The sequence below is a fragment of the Zasmidium cellare genome, assembly GCF_010093935.1.
Source record: "Zasmidium cellare ATCC 36951 unplaced genomic scaffold M409scaffold_5, whole genome shotgun sequence".
NCBI classification, from domain to species: Eukaryota; Fungi; Ascomycota; class Dothideomycetes; order Mycosphaerellales; family Mycosphaerellaceae; genus Zasmidium; species Zasmidium cellare.
In genome coordinates, this window is record NW_022986949.1 from 689,038 (window position 1) to 708,862 (window position 19,825).

The following is a 19,825-nucleotide window of genomic DNA, read 5'->3' on the forward strand; positions in this document are numbered from 1 at the left end:
AACACAATGGAGTCCTCAAAAACGAGAAGAAAATTGGTATGCACTTTTCCGTGGAAGGAATGCAAGTAAAGTAAGGTACGTACATCTATTCACAGCCTTTGGAGAATCTAGATAACATGACCCTTGGTCTGCTTGTTCTCGGACACTTTGACATTACGCCACAGCAGCACCGCACCTATTCCCAACGCCCAGACAGCAGTAGCTGCGATCAAGATATCCTTCTGCGCATCTCCATACGCTCTCTGAATTGCAAGTCGAGTTGGAGAGCCGACGGGATATGAGAGCTGTGTCGTAAGGTCGGAGTAGATAGTGAGCAAATCAGGCTGAGCTTCAGCGGGGAGGTACTCGAGCAGCTTCTTGGGAAAGGTGTTTTGCCAGATGGCGCTCGTCACTGTCAGTCCAATGGCACCTGAAAAGACAAAGGTCAGTTTTGCAAGTAACTAGGATATTGGACTGCATACCTCCAATGTTGCCAAAGAAGCCTAGAGTAGCCAGCGCAACGGCGATATACTGATGGGAAGCTGCAGCAAGCATGGCAATCTCATCAGCGATGATGATGACACCAGCGCCGAAAGAGATGAAAATCTGGCACATGACCAAGTAGCCGATGTCTTGGTTTGGCTTGCGGAAATGCAGCATCAGACCGCATCCGAGGATGCTCAAAGGAACACCGAAAAACAGTGTCACCGGTTTGAAGCGAGCGGTGTAATGGATCAACACACCTGCTGCAAAGGAGAAGATGACCGATCCGACTGGGTAGATCTGGATCACGTAGCTCGCGTGAGTGAGGCTGAGATCGTTGACGACCTGCAGGTAAGAGCTGAAGTAGCTGTACCAACAGAAATAGCTGAAGAAGAGGGTGGCCGAGAGTAGACAGGCGCCAATGACTGTTCGATCGAGGAGAAGCGAGTACGGGATGAAGGTGACTGGGGCAAAGATCTTCTCCCACAAAACAAACAGGATCAGCAGTACGACGCCGAAGACCAGCAGGCAGATGATCAGCGGAGACGCCCAGCCTTTAGGTTGGAGGAGCCAGAGGTTGAACGGCAGCAAGAAGAGGGCAACTCCGGCCGAGATCAGAATCAGACCGACAGCATCGAACTCGCGGCAATAGTAGATGAAGGATTGGAAAGCCGTCCGCCCACTGTTGCGTGCTGGCACAACGTTTTGCTTCTTGGCCTTGAGGTAGTTCCACTGCATAAGACCGAAGAGGGGCAGAGTAACCGCGGGGACGAGAATACAGAACATGCCAAAGGCCCAAGGCCAGCCAGGACCGGCGAGGAATCCGGTGGAGATGGGTCCTGCGAGCCAGCACTGAGGCACAAAAGTTAGACTAGCACTACCACACCGGTGGAATGGGAACACTTACGGTGATCATATTGGGGCTATAAGCAAATGCTTGCATGAGACCTCGATTCTTCAACGAAGACGTATCCGCCACAAAGACGCTCAGGCTGTACTGCAGGCCCGTGTTCCCCACAGTATAGAACACCATCGCAGCCGCATAGGCCTCCACTTCTCGACACGCAGCCATCATGATCAGACCGACGGTAGCGATGATTATGCAGACAAGGTATCCTTGGGGCCGGCCAAACACGTCCAGGATCTTGGCGATGGTGAAGTTCGTGCAGCCACCGATCACTGAGCTGACGACCGAGACGGTGGGTGTCAGACTGTGCTCGGCGAAGGCGGAGGTCACATATGGGAGCAGAGCTGCTTGTGTGCCTGCAAGCGCCAGTCAGTTCGCGAGCTCTTTAATTTCACATGTTGCAGTCCTTACCTGAAAGCATTCCCTCCACGAAGTATGTGAGCCATATCAGGATGTACGCTATCCCGAGTGCGGTCCTGGTCCACGAAATGGTCACGGCTTCAATGTTCTGCACACCGGGTTGCGCTTCAGGAGCTACGACATCGTCGCTGCTGTTGCTTCCCGAGTATACTTCAACGTCGTCACTGACTGCACCCTTGTCCTGTGGTGCCTCGAAGGAGGAGAATCCCCGTTCTTCCTGCGACATGGTTGCAATCTTTCACTGCGTACTCGCGATGTCGTTGTCGTTCAGGTTCGTGCTGCAACCGAATGTGCGCGACAAGGTAGTCGCCTAGGCTGTAGCGCTTGCCAGCTCCTGGGCGTGCGCAACCGAGAGAAGGAACGAAGAGATCAAATTCTCGAAGATGTACACGAAGACATCCCGGGCCTGCAGTAGTATCTCGCAAAAGACGAAGTCAAAAGTAGATGTCTAGACTGTAGGATCCGTGGTGATATCCGCATCGGGCATGCAACGGGTCGGAAGCGGCTGAGGGTTGAGCAAGTTTGCGTGCATTCCCTTCAACGCATGCATATGGGCGTATCACGTTCGAGATCTAGTCGCTGTGGCCGAGAAATAGAGTTGAATTTGATTTTGCTTACCAGATCTTGGCGAAAAAACTCTTCCTAGACGGTTTCCACCACAGCGGCACGGCGATTAACTGTTCTAACAAGCGAGGCTGAAAGACGGCCTTGGCGAGCATCGGGCGCAGGGGCCTGTGTCTGAAGAGTAATAGGATTCGCAAGTAACCTTGGCAACGGAATCGATTTCAAAACGATTTGCCGTGTGGCATGAATTCACAACGCCGAAGTGAGAAATGGCGGCTTTCTGGAATACGTCTCGACGATCAAGATTTGCACGAACACATGTCCCACATTCGTGCCACGCGCTTGGTATGAAGGAAACCTCGGCGCTGGAAACTGCACACGTGGGAGCAGCGCAGTGCAACATCAACACGCCGGCGGTGATGAACATGTTCGAGGCAAGCGTGCGGATGTGGATACCAGCTCTAATTCACTCACCCACATGCAAGCCACATGAAGAACCCTGCATATGTCGGGGTCGGCGCGAACTCTAAATCTTGTAGTGGGTCCCTGCAGATGAGTGAAGCTAGCAAGGCTGTAAGCTACTTATCGCGGCGCGTCCGGGGTCTCACTGCATGTGCTGGCCGCAGTTGCGAGCATTTTGCCTGTCCTGGGTCTCGCGGACGATGTTTCTCCGCCGTATTGGATTGGGAGATTTGTCACATGAGTTTGGAGGAAGTCAACAGAGCGCTAGACCAACGACTTCGACTGTACTACTTTACAATACCCTTCAATGCTGGCTGTGATCCATCAGCTCAGCATACTTCATGAACTCCTCATCTTTCTTCAACATGTCCAGCTCATCCGGCAGCGTCCCCAGAACTAGTTCAATACCACCATCGCTCCTCATGGGATAGACGACCAAGAATCGGAAACGGCGGTTACCGCGATCAATCTGAGGTCGTAGAGATTCAGGCGACCCTCCATTGCCAAAGAAGCTGTCCCCGAAACAGATCTCCTTTGGCTGGAAGAGGATCATGTTCGAGATCATGGCGTGCATTCCATCGAGTCCCATATCGGCGATGGAGAAGCGGTCGGTGCTGACTTCAGGCAGTGATTGCAGAAGTGTGAAGGCGTCGTGGACTAGAGACGGCGTAACGCGTGCTGCAGCCTCGCGGAGAATAGTTGCGACTTGTCCAACACTTGTTGTTGGCGAACAAAGTGTCTCCAAGTTCATGGTCGGCCGGTTGAGTATGAGCATGCTTCCCATATAGGTCGCTGGTAGTTGGGAGGAGAAGTATGGGCGACCATCGATGGGAAGTTCCAGGATGGCGGTGTCGTTGGACGCGATCATTTCCCCATGGATCTCGGTTGCAACACGGTACCTCGCACGAATGGCGATCTTCCAAAAGAAGGCCTGGACGATGTCGCTGATCGAAGTGATGCCTTTGGCTGCTGGGTCAGCTGCGACATCCTCCCTCAGTTTATCAGCCTTGTGCTTGGGAATCAAGAACATTGTAGTCTTTAGACAGCGTCCTGCTGGATCCGGCAACGGAGGCCAAATCGTCTTGTGAGGCCAAACTGGAGGTGGAGGTAAAGCCTTGGGTGGGTTGTGCTTTTCGCTGTCGCCGTTGACGAAGCCGTTGATGTGCGCTTTGTGCTCAAAGCCTTCTGGCCGAAGGAACGGCAAGAAACCCCAGACACCTGGGTCGACTTCTTCTGCGGGTTTTGCGTATCCTTCAACTTCGTGCAGAATCTCTAGTAGGCTGTGATTGAAGCTCTCAGGGTCAAGCCAACTGCAAGTTGCAGTCGAGTCTCCGCTGACGAACTTGCAGCTCTCTGCCCATACTTTCAGGGCGATCATGACTCCGATGCCGTCCAAGCATCCGTGGTGAAAGTTGGCAGCGAGTATGCATCCGCCTTTGACAAAGTTTGCCCTGCACAGCATTAGCGTCTGATGATCACTCCCAATGGGCGTCAACACTGCTTACCTTGCGACGATGATATCCGCTGGATAAGATGGAAAGGTCGGACACGGCAGAACCAGATCGTCAGGAACCATTGAAGGCAAAAAGCCCGTCTCTCGCAGTCGCTCGAACGAAGGCAAGTACTCAGACAGATCTTTGAAAGCCAGTTGCCTCGGTGCTGGAAAGTGTCTCCCCGAAGGAGTCATTGGAGGAAGAGGAGGAATACTGAGACGAAGATGGCCCTTCTTATACCCGATCTCCTGGTCATCCTCGAACATCATGCGGCCGTCGAGTGCTGGTATGAGCTGTAGTGCTCGTGCAAGCCCGGCCTGTAACTTTGCAAAGGCGTCTTCGAAGCTCACGCCGTCCTGTAAGGGGAAGTAAAAGTTCAGACCCATGTAGTGGTTGGGATTGACGTAGTCGAAGGGGTTCATACGGATTGATGTTCGCAACTGATGTTGCCTGATCAAATCTCGTAGATGGCCCGTTCCATTCTGAGTGGATCCGTTGACCCCTGCTTGCTGTTTCTTAGCCTCTGCATGCAGTTGCATCAGGACGGACGCGAATTTCGCCAGTGTTGGATTTGCGTAGACATGCCTTGGTGCCAGCTGATCCTGCAGTTTCAAGCTGGCTCGAATGGTGTTGACGGCTTGGAAGACAAACAGGGAGTCCAGCCCGAGGTCGAAGAAGTCTGTGTCAGGAGAAGCGTCGTAAATCATGGGCAGCGAAGATCCCAGAATTTCACGAAGAGATTCAATAATCAAATCCAAGGAGCTCGTGTCGATAGCCACAGCCTCGGGCTCTTCGTCTCTGGAGTTGTAAAAGCGGTCGATGTAGTCAGCGTAAAGTGCGAGTGTGGCTGCTCGCTTCACCGTACCCTTGTCGGTCTTGATGAATGGCTTGTCGGGCTCGGCGAATGTCACATAAGCTCTTCGAAGCTGAGCTTTGTGGAGCGAGTTCTCCATTGCTTTTTCCACGGTTGCCCAGATGCTGTCGAACAGTCCAATGTCTCTCTCTGTAGGATCTCTGAGCTCGATGAGAAGTCCAGCTTGCCTTTTACCACTGCCAATCTGAGATCATGTTAGGTACGTGGTGGGTTCATTGAGGACTAATGGTAAACTCACCACTAGGCAGCTGTCTATCGCGGGATGAGTAGATATAAAAGCTTCGAGTGAGAGTGGAGAGATCTTATAGCCATTGGAAAGCACAACAACATCGTCACTTCTGCCCTTGAATGCCCATAGGTTAGGTTTGGTGGGATGTTTGACATAGAGGTCTTTCAGGTTCACCGAGTCTTTCTCTGGGAACGTCTGAAAGATACCTTGGAACAGTTCCCAGTGCTCATTGCGATGAACCCAGTGTTCGTAGGTGTCTGGCTCGATCTCCTTGAACTCGAAACCTGACCAGGGATGGAAAGCGAACCAGAGCCAGTCTTGCCGGTTGACGACTAGATTGCCTATGAACAGACCTTCCGTGGTTCCAGTTAAGTTCAAAATTCTGATCACATCGTTGACCTTGGAGGCGATGTCTGGGCTGACGGGTCCTGTCAAAGTCATTAGTACGAACCAACAATCACAAGGGCTTTAACTCACCTCCTGAAGCACATATAAACTTTGATTTTGTCAACTTTGCCAAGACGTCAGGGGTCTCTCCCAGCTCGTCCACCAGTGACGGGACCATGCTCCAGATGTCGATTTCAGCATGCTCTGCAAGGGATTCTACCAGGTTCATATTGGGCAAGACACCGGCAGGGCCTAGCACACATCGAAGGTCAAACAGCGAAGGCATCATGATATTCATGATGATGCCAGCGCCGTGACTCATTGGGAATGAAGAGTAGAGCGTGTCGCCTTTACACCAGTCCGCAGTCCATGGTTTCAATCCGTTGTCTCCTTTGGTAGGCGGTAGTAATCGGACCGCGTCCATCGTCCCAACAAGGGCATGAGTCCACCGGATGGGCTTTGGCACTCCAGTAGTTCCGGACGTGTGCAACATGCAGAACGGTTCATTAGCGGCCTCCACGAACGTCTTGGTGAAGTGAAAAGGTTCAGTTGATTCAGCGTCAAGAAGTTCATCCAGCGACGGAAGTTGCAACACGGTCATGGGCCGTTGCTGCAGAAACCCTTCGATCAGGGGCAGAAGCGCCTTCTCGCTGGGATTGATCCAGACGTCGCATTTTGCAGTTTTAAGAACAGCAAGTGCTCCTTCAACGTTGTTCTTAGGTGAGAGGAAAAGAGCCTGTGGGCGATGATCAGAATTCGTGGACGCTGAACTTCGCGGGAGTGACATACAGAGCATCCAGCTTTGTTCGCCGCGTATGTTAGTAAGACATGCCTCAGGTCGTCTTCGTGCCTTTCGTCAGTGTTCAAGAAATTGAAATCGTCTACGAGCTGTGACACATACGAGGACCGATGTACCCAAGTGGACGAGTGTGATCTGATGTCCCAAGCTGTGCTCGAAGCCACCAGGCGGTTTTGTCAACAGCCTTAGAGAATTGCCTCGCGGATATATGTCGAAAGTCGCGGGATCCATCCGTGAAGTCTGCGATAGAGTACACAATGCGGTCAGGGTCAGTCTTGGCCACATTGTCGAGAATCTGTGGTATGAGTCTTCTGCCATAGTCGGGCAGCTCGTCGCAGGTCATGGTGTCAAACGATGAAACGACCGTGAGGCTCGAACGCTTTGCTTCTACCAATGGCATTTACCCGAGAAGAGATGCTGTTTTGACTGAATTCGACCTTTCAAATTCGACCAGGATCGGGTAGAAGCAGAATCTCAGCTGGATCGATTTAGCAGCAATGCAAGTATCCGGTGTCACGTCCAGACTATCGGGCCTCCCATTCGCTTGGTCCGGATCGCCCTATATCCGCTGACATGTCATTGGAACCGCACCATCAGATAACGGACATACCGACGTGTATACTTGGACGCCCGCCGATGAGAAATCGTTTGCGGATTTCGCTTCATGCTACCGTATCCATCGAAATCCGTGGATCAACGCTGCCAAGTGGCCAGGATGCTGGCGGTGTGTTGGAGTGGATCGAGTGCATATGCAGCTTCGCTTCGCCTTCGATGCGGGAGCACAGCAGTCGAGCTACAGATGAGCGGAGCGCATACGAGGCGCAAGGCTGCTCCAGCATCTGCCAAGTCGCCGACCTTCTCGCAACGGCTGAATGTTGCCCGTCGATCTTGGCCATCTGCAACTAGAGTCATTAGAGTCACGAGCTGGTAATGCTGTTAGGACGGCAAAATTTTGGCAAATCTCAAGGCAGACATTGTTGCTGACAACGGACATGCCACTGCGAATTTATGAGCAAGTTATTGAACCCACTAAACCGCAGCTAAAGTTTAGCGTGGCGGGCGATGATCAGATGAAGCGGGTTGTACGCTAGGCCATCCACATGGAATTAGTGATGGGCAGTGAGCACGTTGTTCCATGCAGTAGTGGGCACCGGAAGCCTTCGATGGCCTTTCGCTTCTCATGGGCAACGCTACAGCATGCACTACGCTTACATTCGAGACCCCTGAACTCTATTTTCACCCAAGGCTATCGCTAAGCCCGGTGAGCCGCGCTTCTTCGCCACTTCCATTGCAACACAATGTGGACGGACAAAGCGACAATTTTGCTGATTCGCAAGTGCACACAGCTACGGGTCAGCCATCCCTCAGCTAGCATCCGATCAGGTATGGCAAACATCGCTAAGTCGAGAGATCAGCATCCTTCCGGTTCAACATCTCTACAACTATCGATAAAAGGCATGGTCCCTACGCAGAGACAAACCTAATTTCCAATCACTCAGGTTCCTTGACGGTCCTGCTCTGAGGAAGAGTTCCTAGGTCTATTCCGCTCGTTTCTCTCGCGACCATGACTACCTCTCCTCTTACCATGGAGCCTGCACTTGCCTCTCCTACCCACAAGACGATGCTAGACATTCTGCCTGGGGCCCTGGATAATGATGGTATCAGTTCCAAGATCCTCGATATCATATTCGAGTTGCATCTGCACAAGTTTGACGACACCTTGGAAAAACTCGAGCTAGGAAAGCCAAAGTTCCTCTCCGTCATCTCACAGTTTGTTGCCCGTAATGAAAGGCTTCAAATGTGTTTGCCCGCTTTCCCCTTCAAGTCTTCGAACAAAGTATACAAAGTGCTGGGCACCCTCCCCGACAAAGCCGAGGAGCTGGCACTGGACCGCTTGGACAACATGTGCATACGGATCGGAGAAATATATACCCCTGGTGCAACCTTGACCATCATATCAGACGGTCTGGTCTACAATGGTACATTTTCTCCATTGAGTCGAACAAAGCACAAGCACTGACTATAGTGTGGAAAGATCTTCTGAGCGTATCCGATCGAGACACTTGGCAATATGGCGAAGCTCTGCGAAAAATGTCCATCAAAAAGAAGCTCGCCAACATTGAGTTCTCCAGAATACGAGATCTCGTCAAGTTTCCAGGGCCTGAGAACCTGAACGAGATCACATACGTTGCGAGTGCAACTAACTTCCGGCGATATCTGCTCAACGAGTTCGGCAACGACAACATCGACATTGACCACGAAATAGAAACGAACGCAGACACCATGCTGACCTATCTGGGATACCGACGATTTCTGGTGTCGGATCTCCAATACATTTTCCCTTTGTCAGAGGACCGCTCGAAGACCAACTACAAGAAGAACGTCAAGTTTCTCGCCAAGCAAATGCTGATAAGAGGATATGTAAGTGATGCTCATGGCAAGTTTCTGCCATTGGGAATCAAACTGAGAGTATCATGATTAGGCGTTCGCTGGAGCAGTCAAAGCTGCTTACCCGCATCACCTTCGACTTTCTATTCACCAATCGACCGGCGAACACAAGATCTCACTAAGTCTCCTCAACACCAAATCGGGTTTCACGACACCCTGGCATTGTTGCGTAGCTCAGATGCCTGATGGCGAGTGGCTGAGTGCACCAAAAGGTGATTTTGAGAAAGACGACAGGTTGGAAGTGGTCTACGAGAATGGAGTTCCTAGTTTCTTCAGAGAAAAGGAAGTCAAAACAGCAGCTACTGTTGTCACTACTCAGGAAGCTGGTGAAGTCTCTCAGCTTGCTCACAACAGGACCACGCAGACTTCTCCACCCAAGACAGAAGGCCCTACAGTTGTGACTGCGTCTACAGCAACATCACCGAGTGCCAGTATATCCGACACACAGGATGAAAAAGGTGGTGCTCTTAACCCCTTCATTGGCTCAGAGAACCCAGTCTTGGACCCGAAATCTGACCGTTTCAATACCAGGACTTGGCTTGAGTCTGTAATGAACATTGTCAACGGCGATTCTGAGAAGTACCCAAAGAGAGTGGCGGGCGTTGCATACAGCGATTTGTCTGTGCACGCCTTTGGAAACCCAACCGACTATCAGAGGACTTTTGCGAATCAAGTCTTAGCCCTGGTCGACTTCACGAAGAAGATCTTTGGCATCCAAAGGCAGCTCAGAGTTAACATCTTGAGAGGCTTTGAGGGCTTGGTGAAGAGTGGAGAGATGCTTGTAGTGCTTGGAAGGCCTGGAAGGCAAGAGTCGACCGAGAGTACATGAAGTTTAGAATTGTTTGCTGACGAGCACCAGTGGTTGCTCGACATTCCTTAAAACTATCTCTGGCGAGACGGAGGGGCTAAATCTTGACTCGGAGTCGTATATAAACTATCAAGGCGTTCCGAGAGAGGTCATGCATAAGGAGTTTAGAGGCGAGTGCATTTACCAAGCTGAAGTCGATGTGCATTTCCCTCAATTGACCGTGGGTCAGACGTTGGACTTTGCTGCCCATGCGAGAGTAAGTCTTACTGTATTGGTGTCCACTCTCGTACAAGCATGCTGATGCGTCGTAGGCTCCAAGGAATCGAATGGGCGTGGATCGAGATGTGAGTAACATCGCGTCCATGCGAGAAAGTGACTGACTGATGTGGTAGACGTACGCACGACACTTGTGTGATGTTGTCATGGCAGTATTTGGGCTTAGCCATACCGTGAACACCATGGTATGATTCTTTGGTAGTCGTTGTCGGTATGTAGCTGACCTCATTCTAGGTCGGCAACGACTTTGTTCGAGGAGTGTCAGGTGGAGAGAAGAAGCGTGTCAGTATCGCTGAAGCGTATGATCTTCTGTTCTCTGAAGCAAACCAACACTGATCATCTATGCAGAGCGATCGCTGGTGCTCCACTGCAATGCTGGGACAACAGTACCCGCGGACTTGACAGGTGGGTTTTATACGTGAATGTATTGTCTGCAAAAAGGCTGACCATCACCTCAGTGCAACTGCGCTAAACTTTGCTCAAACTCTCAGGCTGTCAACAGAGCTCACCGGGTCGACAGCTCTAGTGTCACTTTATCAAGCATCGCAATCGATCTACGATGTAAGAAGTCTCCAAAACGTGCTACTGTGCCTCACGACTGACTATCAAAGGTCTTTGACAAAGTCACCGTCCTCTACGAGGGTCGACAAATTTTCTTCGGGCGAGCGGATGTAGCAAAGAACTACTTCGTCACGCTAGGCTTCGAATGCTTGCCCCGCCAGACAACCGCAGATTTCCTTACATCCCTCACCAAGCCAGATGAGCGGCGAGTCTCACCAGAGTTCCGAGGCAAGACTCCAAACACCCCAGAGGACTTCGTTGCTGCATGGATGCAGAGCGACGAGCGAGCACAGCTGCTGCGGGAGATCGAAGAGTTCAAGAACCAGTACCCAGTTGGTGGTGCAGCTCTTGACGAGTTCAAACAATCAAGACAAGCTTCACAGGCAAAGACGCAGTGAGTCAGTTAAGTACAGCTTGTGCTCGTCCCTACTGACGACCGACAGACGCGCAAAGTCGCCATTTACCATCTCTTTACCGATGCAAATCAGGCTTTGCGTTCGACGGGGCTACCAAAGGCTGCGAGGTGACATGGGCATCTTGATTACGGGAGTGATCTTCAACGCCGTCATGGCATTGGTGATTGGCTCTGTATTCTACAATCTGCCCAACGATACTGGCCACCTGTACAGTCGAGGGGCGTTGCTGTTCTTTGCAATCCTTCTGGCAGCGTTCTCGAGTGCCCTTGAGGTACGATATACCATCGACGCTTTGCCTTGCTTTGCTGACTTGCGTAGATCTTGGCTCTCTATGCCCAACGCCCCATCGTGGAGAAGCAGTCGAAGTATGCATTTGTACATCCTTTCGCTGAATCAATCGGTGAGTGCGACAGACTCCACTTTAAAGCTGACCTACTGAGTACTGACCGTCTTCAGCGTCCATGCTTTGTGACCTACCGAACAAGCTGTTCACAACCATTGGTTTCGATCTGGCCCTGTACTTCATGACGAACCTGCGACGTACCCCCGGACACTTCTTCGTGTTTCTCTTGTTCACGTTCACCTGCACACTAACGATGTCAATGTACTTTCGATCTATTGCAGCCTTATCGAAGACGCTTGCACAAGTGAGTTGAGGTTTCTACGCCGCATTTGCAGGCTTATACTGACATGAATAGGCCATGGCACCGGCGTCAGTCTTCAGTCTTGCATTGGTTATCTACACCGGCTTCGCGATCCCGACGAAGTACATGCGACCCTGGTTCCGGTGGCTGAATTACCTCAACCCAGTGGGCTACGCCTTCGAGGCACTCATGATCAATGAGTTCCACGGTGTCGAGATTCCGTGCTCAGACTTCGTTCCTGCAGGACCAGGATATGCTAGTGCTACGCCTGAAGAGAAGATCTGCTCGACGACAGGTGCCTCACCTGGTGCCGACTTCGTTGACGGCGACGTCTATCTGGATGTAAACTTCAACTACCATGCGAGCCATCTCTGGCGGTACGATATTCATACGCAACAGACAGCTTGTAAATGAGCTAACACATCGGATAGGAACTTTGGAATCATGATTGCTCTGATGATCTTCGGCTGCGGAATCTACCTCTTCGCATCCGAGTATGTGAAAGAAGAAAAGCCTAGAGGCGAGGTGCTATTATTTCGAAGAAAGGGAAAAAAGCTGCTCCGGCAGAACTTGGACGAAGAGTCTCATAGTGACGGAAAAGTCTTACGCAGCCGTCCCCATGCGGCCACAGTTGACATCAGCGCTTCGGCTGGCATTCAGAGACAAACTGCCGTTGTGCACTGGAACAATTTGAACTACACGATCAAGATCAAGAAAGAACAGAAAAAGTTGTTAGACGATGTAGAAGGCTGGGTGAAGCCCGGGACTATGACTGCCCTCATGGTACAGAATGCCTATCCTCTCCGACTTGGTTGATGAGCTGATTTGAGAGTCTTAGGGCGTCACTGGCGCAGGCAAGACTACACTTCTTGATGTTCTCGCCAGCCGGGCTACGATTGGTGTAGTCGCCGGCGAAATCATGATTGATGGTCGACCTCGGGATCCTGGGTTTCAACGACGGACAGGATACGCACAGCAGCAGGATCTCCATCTTCCTACGTCAACCGTCCGCGAAGCTTTGACTTTTAGTGCCGTGCTGAGGCAGTCGAGAGACATCGCTCACGCTGATAAAGTGGCATGTGTTGACGAGGTGATCGGAATTCTGGAAATGGAAGCATACGCCGATGCTGTCGTTGGCGTACCTGGAGAAGGTATATTTCCCAAAATCAGGAAATGTGACATTTCGCCATGGTTAACCCCTGACCAGGCTTGAACGTCGAGCAACGAAAGCGACTGACGATTGGTGTTGAACTCGCTGCACGTCCAGCCTTGCTCCTATTTCTTGACGAGCCGACATCAGGTATGCGTGCCCGGGGTAAATCTCCCTCATTGTCTGCTAACTGGTGCATGTAGGTCTCGATAGTCAGACAGCCTGGTCGATCGTCACCCTCCTCCGAAAGCTAGCAAACAACGGACAAGCTATCCTTTGCACTTTGCACCAGCCCTCGGCCCCAATCTTTCAGATGTTCGACCGCTTACTCTATCTTACTATGGGCGGCCGGACTGTGTATTTCGGCGATGTAGGACCTTCGTCCAAGACCGTCATTGAATACTTCGAGAGCAACAGAGCTCGACAATGCCGCCTAGAGGAGAATCCAGCCGAATGGATGCTGGAAGTCATCAAAAAGACCGAAAGCTCCGAGCCAGAGGTAAAGATGGATTGGCCGCAAATCTGGTCAACGTCAGCCGAATGCCAGGCTGTCAAATCTGAGCTCGAGCACATGAAGGCGACACTGCAGGGGAAATCTGCCCCAGCTACTGACACCAATGCTCTGCTGCCGTATGCGGTACCTCTGAATACACAGTTGTGGTATGTCATCCGCAGAGGCTTCCAGCAGTACTGGCGAACTCCGACGTATTTGTATTCAAAGGTTGCGCTTTGTCTCCTCAGTGTAAGTGCAGACGCTGCCTCATAATTTTACAAACCTGACCAGCGACTGACATACCTAAGGCTCTCTTCATCGGCTTCTCATTTTGGAAAACACCCAACAGCCTCCAAGGCCTGCAGAACCAAATGTTCGCCATCTTCCTGCTCTTGACGATCTTCTCCAACTTTTGCCAGCAAATCATGCCACACCACATCACCCGTCGAGCACTCTACGAAGCTCGTGAACGGCCTTCCAAGACGTATGCCTGGCAGGTGTTCATCGTGTCGGACATCCTTGTAGAAATCCCTTGGAACACTCTCATGGCGGTCTTGGTATTCGTCAGCTGGTACTACCCGATCGGTCTCCAAAGGAATGCCGAATTTGCGGGACAGTTTAATGAAAGAGGAGGACTCATGTTCTTGTACATCTTCCTGTTCATGAACTTCGCCGGCACATTCACGAACATGATGCTTGCGGCATTCGACACCGCCGAGGCTGCAGGAAACATTGGCAATCTATTCTTTTCTCTTTCGCTGATCTTCTGTGGGTACGTAACTTTCGCAACGCTTCTGGAAAGTCATACGACGCTGACAAGATCTTACTCACAGAGTTCTTGCAACACCACAAGCCTTGCCAGGCTTCTGGATCTTCATGTATCGAGTGTCGCCCTTCACCTACATGGTGTCCGGCATTCTGTCCACTGGTCTCGCCAACTCGTACATCAGGTGCTCCGCAGATGAGCTTCTCCGTTTCATGCCTCCAGCAAATACGACATGTTCGACCTACCTAGATCCTTACATCAGAGACAACGGCGGGTATCTTACACCAGAGAGCATGGACTCTGTGTCAGAGTGTGTGTTTTGCAAGGGGAGCGACACGAACATCTTCCTCAAGAGTATCAGCTCGGACTACAGTGATCGATGGAGGAACTTTGGCATCGTATGGGTCTATGTTGCGTTCAATGTAGCGGCGGCCATTGGACTGTATTGGCTCGTTAGAGTGCCCAAAAGGAAGAAGGAGACTTTGAAGAAGTGATACATGGTAAAAGCTGTAGTGGCTATGAAAAGGCTGTGTTGGAGATGGCTGTTCTATACCAATTAGTAACTCGAAGAGTTGATCACCAATGCCCGTGTTTCCTGCAACAGATTGTGCACAGTGAGATCCCCTGTCTCGAACGCCAGCTTTCACTCTCACATGAAATGTATTTACGGGCTGGCCATCAAGAGTCTTCCTCCGAAGAAGCCAGGACATTTGCTTGCGAAAATCCGTCTACGTGGCCTAAATCATCGCCCCCGTTGCCCACCAGACTCATTCTGGCCTTCAAAGCCATTGATGACACGACAGAATCCTCGGAGATGCCGGCTTTTGCTCGCAGGACTTCATTCTGAATGAGAATGCTGTGAAATGAACGTCGCAAGGCTTGAGTGGACTTTTGAAGCGATGCCCTCTCAGCAGAGAGTGTCTTGACCTGGCGTTGCAACTCCTTCACGTGCTTTTCCTTGCGATCTCGAAACGCTCGCTGACTGCACAGTATATTAGAGGATAACAAAACAAGCAGTAATCACAAAGAACATACGCGGCTCTGTTCTGCGCCTTCCGACGGTCTAGTCCCGTCTGTGTCAGTTCCACGGTCTGGGTGTTTGGATGTGGTCCGGATGTAGCTGTCGTCGGACTGTCGCCCCTCTCCAGATCGGATGCTGTTCTATTGCGGCCAAGTTGGGAGCTTGAAGGCATCAAGTTGGCTTCTAAGGCTGGAGTGCCATCCGACTGTGGCTGCTGGCCATAGGGCAACCCTGAAAATGAAGACGCGTTGGCGAAGTCGAAGAGATCCAAGCCAGACATCCATCCCGCACCAGAGGAGCCAGCTGTCGCGTTAGACGGAAACCACTGGAAAGTACTGTTGTCCGAGAGCGACGATAAGTCAGACGAAGATGTGTAAGCGGAAACGAAATCATTCTCTGATTCGAAAGGCCAATCCTCGCTTTCCGAGTAGAAGTTGCTGCGATCGGTGGAAGTGATTTGCATGGACATAGGGACTGAGTACTGCTTTGAAGGTCGCATGTAGGCATCTCACCAGTGGAAAAGCGACAAGATATGTTCGCGCGATGCTCATCTTCTGTGGAGCCCATCGCTGTTGACGATCACAGCCTTTCGTATCGATCCGTAGGAGAGCCATTGGGAGTAATCTTTGAGAGTACAGATGGGGTGAAAGATAGACATGAAGTGCCCATGGTCACGTCGTAACATCCGGACTTAGACGCGTTGGAACAAGGGTAATCTGACTGTGGGCTGGAAATTGCATATGTTTTGTTGAGTTGGCCCACCAAATAGGAAGTCAGTCGGTCGAGAGTCCCAGGCGTCGGTCTGGGCATATGTATCGGCCGAATGATTCCTTACTGAAGGGCTTTGGCGTGCTCAGCGAGCATGTCATGGTACTCTTTCGTGTTGGACTTGAATTGGCCCTTGGCATAGCAGTGCCCCACGGTCATAAATGCAGCTCGGTACACGTCGGTCCGAGACTCCTGCTAATGACTGCTCGAATTTGCGTGTTGCAAGTACTGCTCAACAATGCCCAACATGAGTCCTTCCTCGTGCCCTGAAATGTCGAGATGGCTGATATTCACGTGGCTCGGTGCCCTTCGATACAGCTCAGAGCATACAACAAGGAGCGAGTTGAAAACCCCAGCAATGTATGTGCCGCCTCGCTCTGACATGAGTCTGGCAAAAGCTTCTCCACTGCCAGCCGAATGAATTCTGTCCAGAGATTGTAGGTGATTCGTCGCTAGTGCCGCCGATAAGCGCCTGGAGTAGTGGAGAGCTGGGGCATTGGTGTGTGAGAAAGGGCGGTGCAGCGCCGCCAGCGTCCTGCTGTAGCATGCAGATACGACACTGAAGTAGAAGATGAGACCCTTGCCTGACACCGTCGGCCCCGAGCCGACCGACGTTCCCATGGTTTCGGTCAGTTCGAGATCGAGCTTCGCAATGGTCTCGTACCGCAAACGGATCTCACTATTCAAGAGTGTGATGATCCTGTGCCGTATAGAGCGCGACCTGCGGAGCACGTCCGTTAAGTCAGCATTTGATAATACAGGCGAAGGAGATGTCTCAGCCTCGTCTCCCAAAGGCGCTAGTGACGCATCACCGAGCGAAAGGCTTGGCGGTAAGCCAGCGCTTAAAGATGCCTGCAAATTCAGCTCTACTAAAGCCTCCCAGAGCTGATAGCGCTTGAGACCCTGGGACCAAGTATCTGGGTGGTTGAGGCCAACAACAATGCCCGCGTGGAGGGTCGAAGCAGTGTACACGTAGTCGGCGACCTAAAGATCGAACGTCAGCAAAATTCTCGAAAGGGGGATTTAAAGAGCAAATCGCACGTCATCGACACGAAGCGTCTGGCGATATAAGTTGATCAGCGCCCACAACCTGATTGTCTCGACGTCGAAGTCCCGTAGGTCCATGGCAGTGGCTGGCACGGATGACGCGAGCGCTAACCAGTTCGCGGTGCGTTTGCCGCCCAAGGGCTGGTCTTCGGCTGGGAAAGTCGCATTTGCGAGACCCACAACCATGAGCACCTCTATGACGAAGCACACCTTCACGGCACGAGGGTTTGAGCACATGGCCTCATATTGCCGCCAGAAATGTTCGCGATCTAGGATATTGTAAGGCCGAGCAATCGTGTCGAAGAAACGATGAATGAGCTTTTTGGTAGCAGATTTTTCTGGAAGCTCGTCCCAGATGACTAGACGATCGTTGCCGTTGTCATGGTCAGAGTGGTTTTGAGCAGGGGCGTGGTCGAAGTGTTCCGTATAAGCCTGGCCTTCGGAGTACGCTTTTTGCGCGCCCGTTTGAGGCAGATAGGCAAATAGTGGTTCAAACTGCCATCGTATGGTACCATGACCGGATTAGCTTTTTGTCAATACCGGGCGTGACCAATGCAGCAGAAGTTCGGCATGCTTCGCGGCTAGACCGGCCACCGGAAGTATAGTACCTCACGTTCCGACTGCGTGAGTATGTACGCGAAGGGGATACCTAAACAGACTTTTGTTGCGCCTAACACGTCCGCGACAATAGAGGAGGGGGCATTGGTCTTGTGAGTTGTCGAATCTTCGATTCGTGAAACGCAAAGCTCCTCTCGTGGTCCTTAAGTGGATCCTGCCCGCGAAATAATCCATCAGTAATCGCTGACATACCACCTGCAGCAAGCGTATAACTCTTTCCACTCACCACGAATAAGGGGCCAGGGAGCGTTCGTAGACCCTTGCCAGCCCTTGAAATCGAGATCTCAAGGTTTCCACTTTCGACTATCACTAATCACATTCTGGCTATGTGGCCATCATCCTCGACGCCCATTGTCGCTATCGACGGCTACTGTGATCACTTACCTAACACTGGCGATACGGATCAGCTAGAAATCCGACAGCGGCATCCAGTAGGCGACAGCAGAACCACACCGCATCCGCAGTCTGGTGCTCGACAATTTCGGCAGCGTACTGATCTTGCCATTGCATCGGCTCGAAGAACGATCCATGGCGTTGTTAAAGCCCCTAATCAAGACGGTCCAGAACAAGATGAGCGCACAAAGGACCCCATGTCCCGAGGAGCAAGCAGATCGATGCCAAATCCCAAGTCCATCACTGTCCTAAGTCCTGTCATCGGAGCGGCCCACTCGAACAGTTTCGACCAGGGAGAGCCACAGGAGGCAGCACAACTGTCGCACTACCGTAAGTCTAGTGTCTAGACACATTCAATCTCTGTAACTCAATTATTCAAGGAAACTAATCGTTACAACTGCTATGAACAGTCGGGCAAACTCTCTTCAGCCATCTCTTTGAAGGCTCAAAACAACGAAAAGCATGGTTCACCGTTTTCCATGAATACCCTATCCTTTTCCACGCGTTCAGTCACGCTTCAGCTGTTCACAAAGACGTTCTTCTCAACAAGATTACGTACTCAAATACTGGTCAGGCACTTCGTCACAAAGGACGATCGATCAGTCTGTTGAAACAATTTCTCGCCAACCTTGACACTGCGAATCTAGAGATCTTGCTGATCGTCATGGTTACGCTCGCGACCCATGACCTGTCAGATAGCAGGCTATACATGGGGACACCGACAGGATTTCAGGCACACGAAGCTCACGCTTACTGGATGGATGTGTATGGACGTTTAGACACTATTCCCGAACACCTTGGCGCTATTGCGAGACTGGTAGAGCTTGCAGGAGGTTTGGATAAGGTGAAGCTGCCTGGCTTGGCCAACTGCCTTGCATTGTAAGTAGCATCGAGTGAGCTCAACACCAAGTCCTCTGTTGACTGATCTTCGTGCAGGACCGACTTGATGGTAGCGTCTGTCAGCTTCTCGATACCATCATTTCCTTGTCATTGGGCTCCAGATCCTACCATCATTTCCGAACATCCTCAGCTACTTTCTAGTGCGGGGAAAGGCACCTGGTCGAGGTTTCTTCACCAACATCCCAGGAGGCCTACCCACTCACACCTTCTCAGCCTTTAATGGCCTCGCAACTGTCGATCGGTGCATGACCAAATACTGTGGGACGCACATGAAGGACGACCAATATCGTCGTATGATGAACACTCGCAACGCCATGCATTACTCGGTTCTTGCCCTGCCAAGTTGGTCTGGACTCTCTCAAAGCGAACGAAACGGAGCACGCCAGGCTCTTTACTACGAAATCGCCCGCATTGCCGCTGTCCTGTACTCCTGTGCCGTAATCTACGGCCTGCCGCCCCATCGTAACTGGCACATACAGCTTGCGTCTCAACTTGAGAGTGTCATCGAGAAAACCACATCACTGGCCTCCGACGCTCCTTTGCTTCTTTTGTGGGCACTGTGCGTTGGTGCTCTCGCTACCTTTAGATCACCAAATCGGAAGTTCTTCGAAACCCGACTGGCAAAATTACTTCTGCAACAACAAGACACCCTTGAAACCGCCGCCAACACAGAGGCTATTCTAGAAGACTTTCTTTGGAGTCCAAGAGCTTGCGGTGAGAGCTTTGCGATCTTATGGAAAGAAGTGCACAGCAAAGATCCCATCGACGCAAACTTCTAGCATCTGTCACGATATCGCGATCAGAGGGAAGTTGTGGCAGTGGCATATTGCAAGCTGCATTTGCCGTTGGTAAGATTCAGCAAACGACTGGAGTAAGAGTCGATGAGCAGATGACTGGAGTAAACAGCTGAGCAGCTCCG

At 51.5% G+C, this 19,825-nt stretch overlaps 6 protein-coding genes across 6 annotated transcripts; 2 read left to right on the plus strand and 4 right to left on the minus strand.

Annotated features, from left to right (window-relative positions):
- Positions 1 to 107: 107 nt before the first annotated feature.
- Positions 108 to 2,015, minus strand: M409DRAFT_18548 (uncharacterized protein; the record flags this gene model as incomplete). Its single annotated transcript, XM_033804549.1, has 4 exons — positions 108 to 409; positions 462 to 1,314; positions 1,370 to 1,725; positions 1,781 to 2,015. The coding sequence occupies 4 exons, from the start codon at positions 2,013 to 2,015 to the stop codon at positions 108 to 110; spliced, it is 1,746 nt and encodes a 581-aa protein (XP_033672320.1).
- Positions 2,016 to 3,119: 1,104 nt separating this feature from the next.
- M409DRAFT_63707 (uncharacterized protein) lies at positions 3,120 to 6,940 on the minus strand (the record flags this gene model as incomplete). Its single annotated transcript, XM_033815723.1, has 6 exons — positions 3,120 to 4,266; positions 4,321 to 5,366; positions 5,421 to 5,839; positions 5,889 to 6,534; positions 6,588 to 6,640; positions 6,700 to 6,940. The coding sequence occupies 6 exons, from the start codon at positions 6,938 to 6,940 to the stop codon at positions 3,120 to 3,122; spliced, it is 3,552 nt and encodes a 1,183-aa protein (XP_033672321.1).
- A 1,278-nt stretch (positions 6,941 to 8,218) lies between these two features.
- Positions 8,219 to 14,653, plus strand: M409DRAFT_63711 (uncharacterized protein; the record flags this gene model as incomplete). Its single annotated transcript, XM_033815724.1, has 20 exons — positions 8,219 to 8,576; positions 8,633 to 9,018; positions 9,080 to 9,849; positions 9,905 to 10,109; positions 10,165 to 10,197; positions 10,246 to 10,314; positions 10,364 to 10,428; positions 10,478 to 10,534; positions 10,588 to 10,690; positions 10,741 to 11,084; positions 11,134 to 11,377; positions 11,425 to 11,506; positions 11,563 to 11,753; positions 11,805 to 12,127; positions 12,182 to 12,533; positions 12,589 to 12,901; positions 12,958 to 13,050; positions 13,104 to 13,642; positions 13,702 to 14,165; positions 14,227 to 14,653. 20 exons carry the CDS (start codon positions 8,219 to 8,221, stop codon positions 14,651 to 14,653), a joined length of 5,418 nt encoding a protein of 1,805 aa, XP_033672322.1.
- A 184-nt stretch (positions 14,654 to 14,837) lies between these two features.
- Positions 14,838 to 15,679, minus strand: M409DRAFT_18551 (uncharacterized protein; the record flags this gene model as incomplete). The annotated part of the gene is made up of 2 exons (XM_033804550.1): positions 14,838 to 15,141; positions 15,195 to 15,679. 2 exons carry the CDS (start codon positions 15,677 to 15,679, stop codon positions 14,838 to 14,840), a joined length of 789 nt encoding a protein of 262 aa, XP_033672323.1.
- A 464-nt stretch (positions 15,680 to 16,143) lies between these two features.
- M409DRAFT_18552 (uncharacterized protein) lies at positions 16,144 to 18,118 on the minus strand (the record flags this gene model as incomplete). Its single annotated transcript, XM_033804551.1, has 3 exons — positions 16,144 to 16,932; positions 16,990 to 17,490; positions 18,107 to 18,118. The coding sequence occupies 3 exons, from the start codon at positions 18,116 to 18,118 to the stop codon at positions 16,144 to 16,146; spliced, it is 1,302 nt and encodes a 433-aa protein (XP_033672324.1).
- Positions 18,119 to 18,203: 85 nt separating this feature from the next.
- Positions 18,204 to 19,685, plus strand: M409DRAFT_18553 (uncharacterized protein; the record flags this gene model as incomplete). Its single annotated transcript, XM_033804552.1, has 4 exons — positions 18,204 to 18,336; positions 18,417 to 18,885; positions 18,943 to 18,955; positions 19,008 to 19,685. 4 exons carry the CDS (start codon positions 18,204 to 18,206, stop codon positions 19,683 to 19,685), a joined length of 1,293 nt encoding a protein of 430 aa, XP_033672325.1.
- Positions 19,686 to 19,825: the final 140 nt, after the last annotated feature.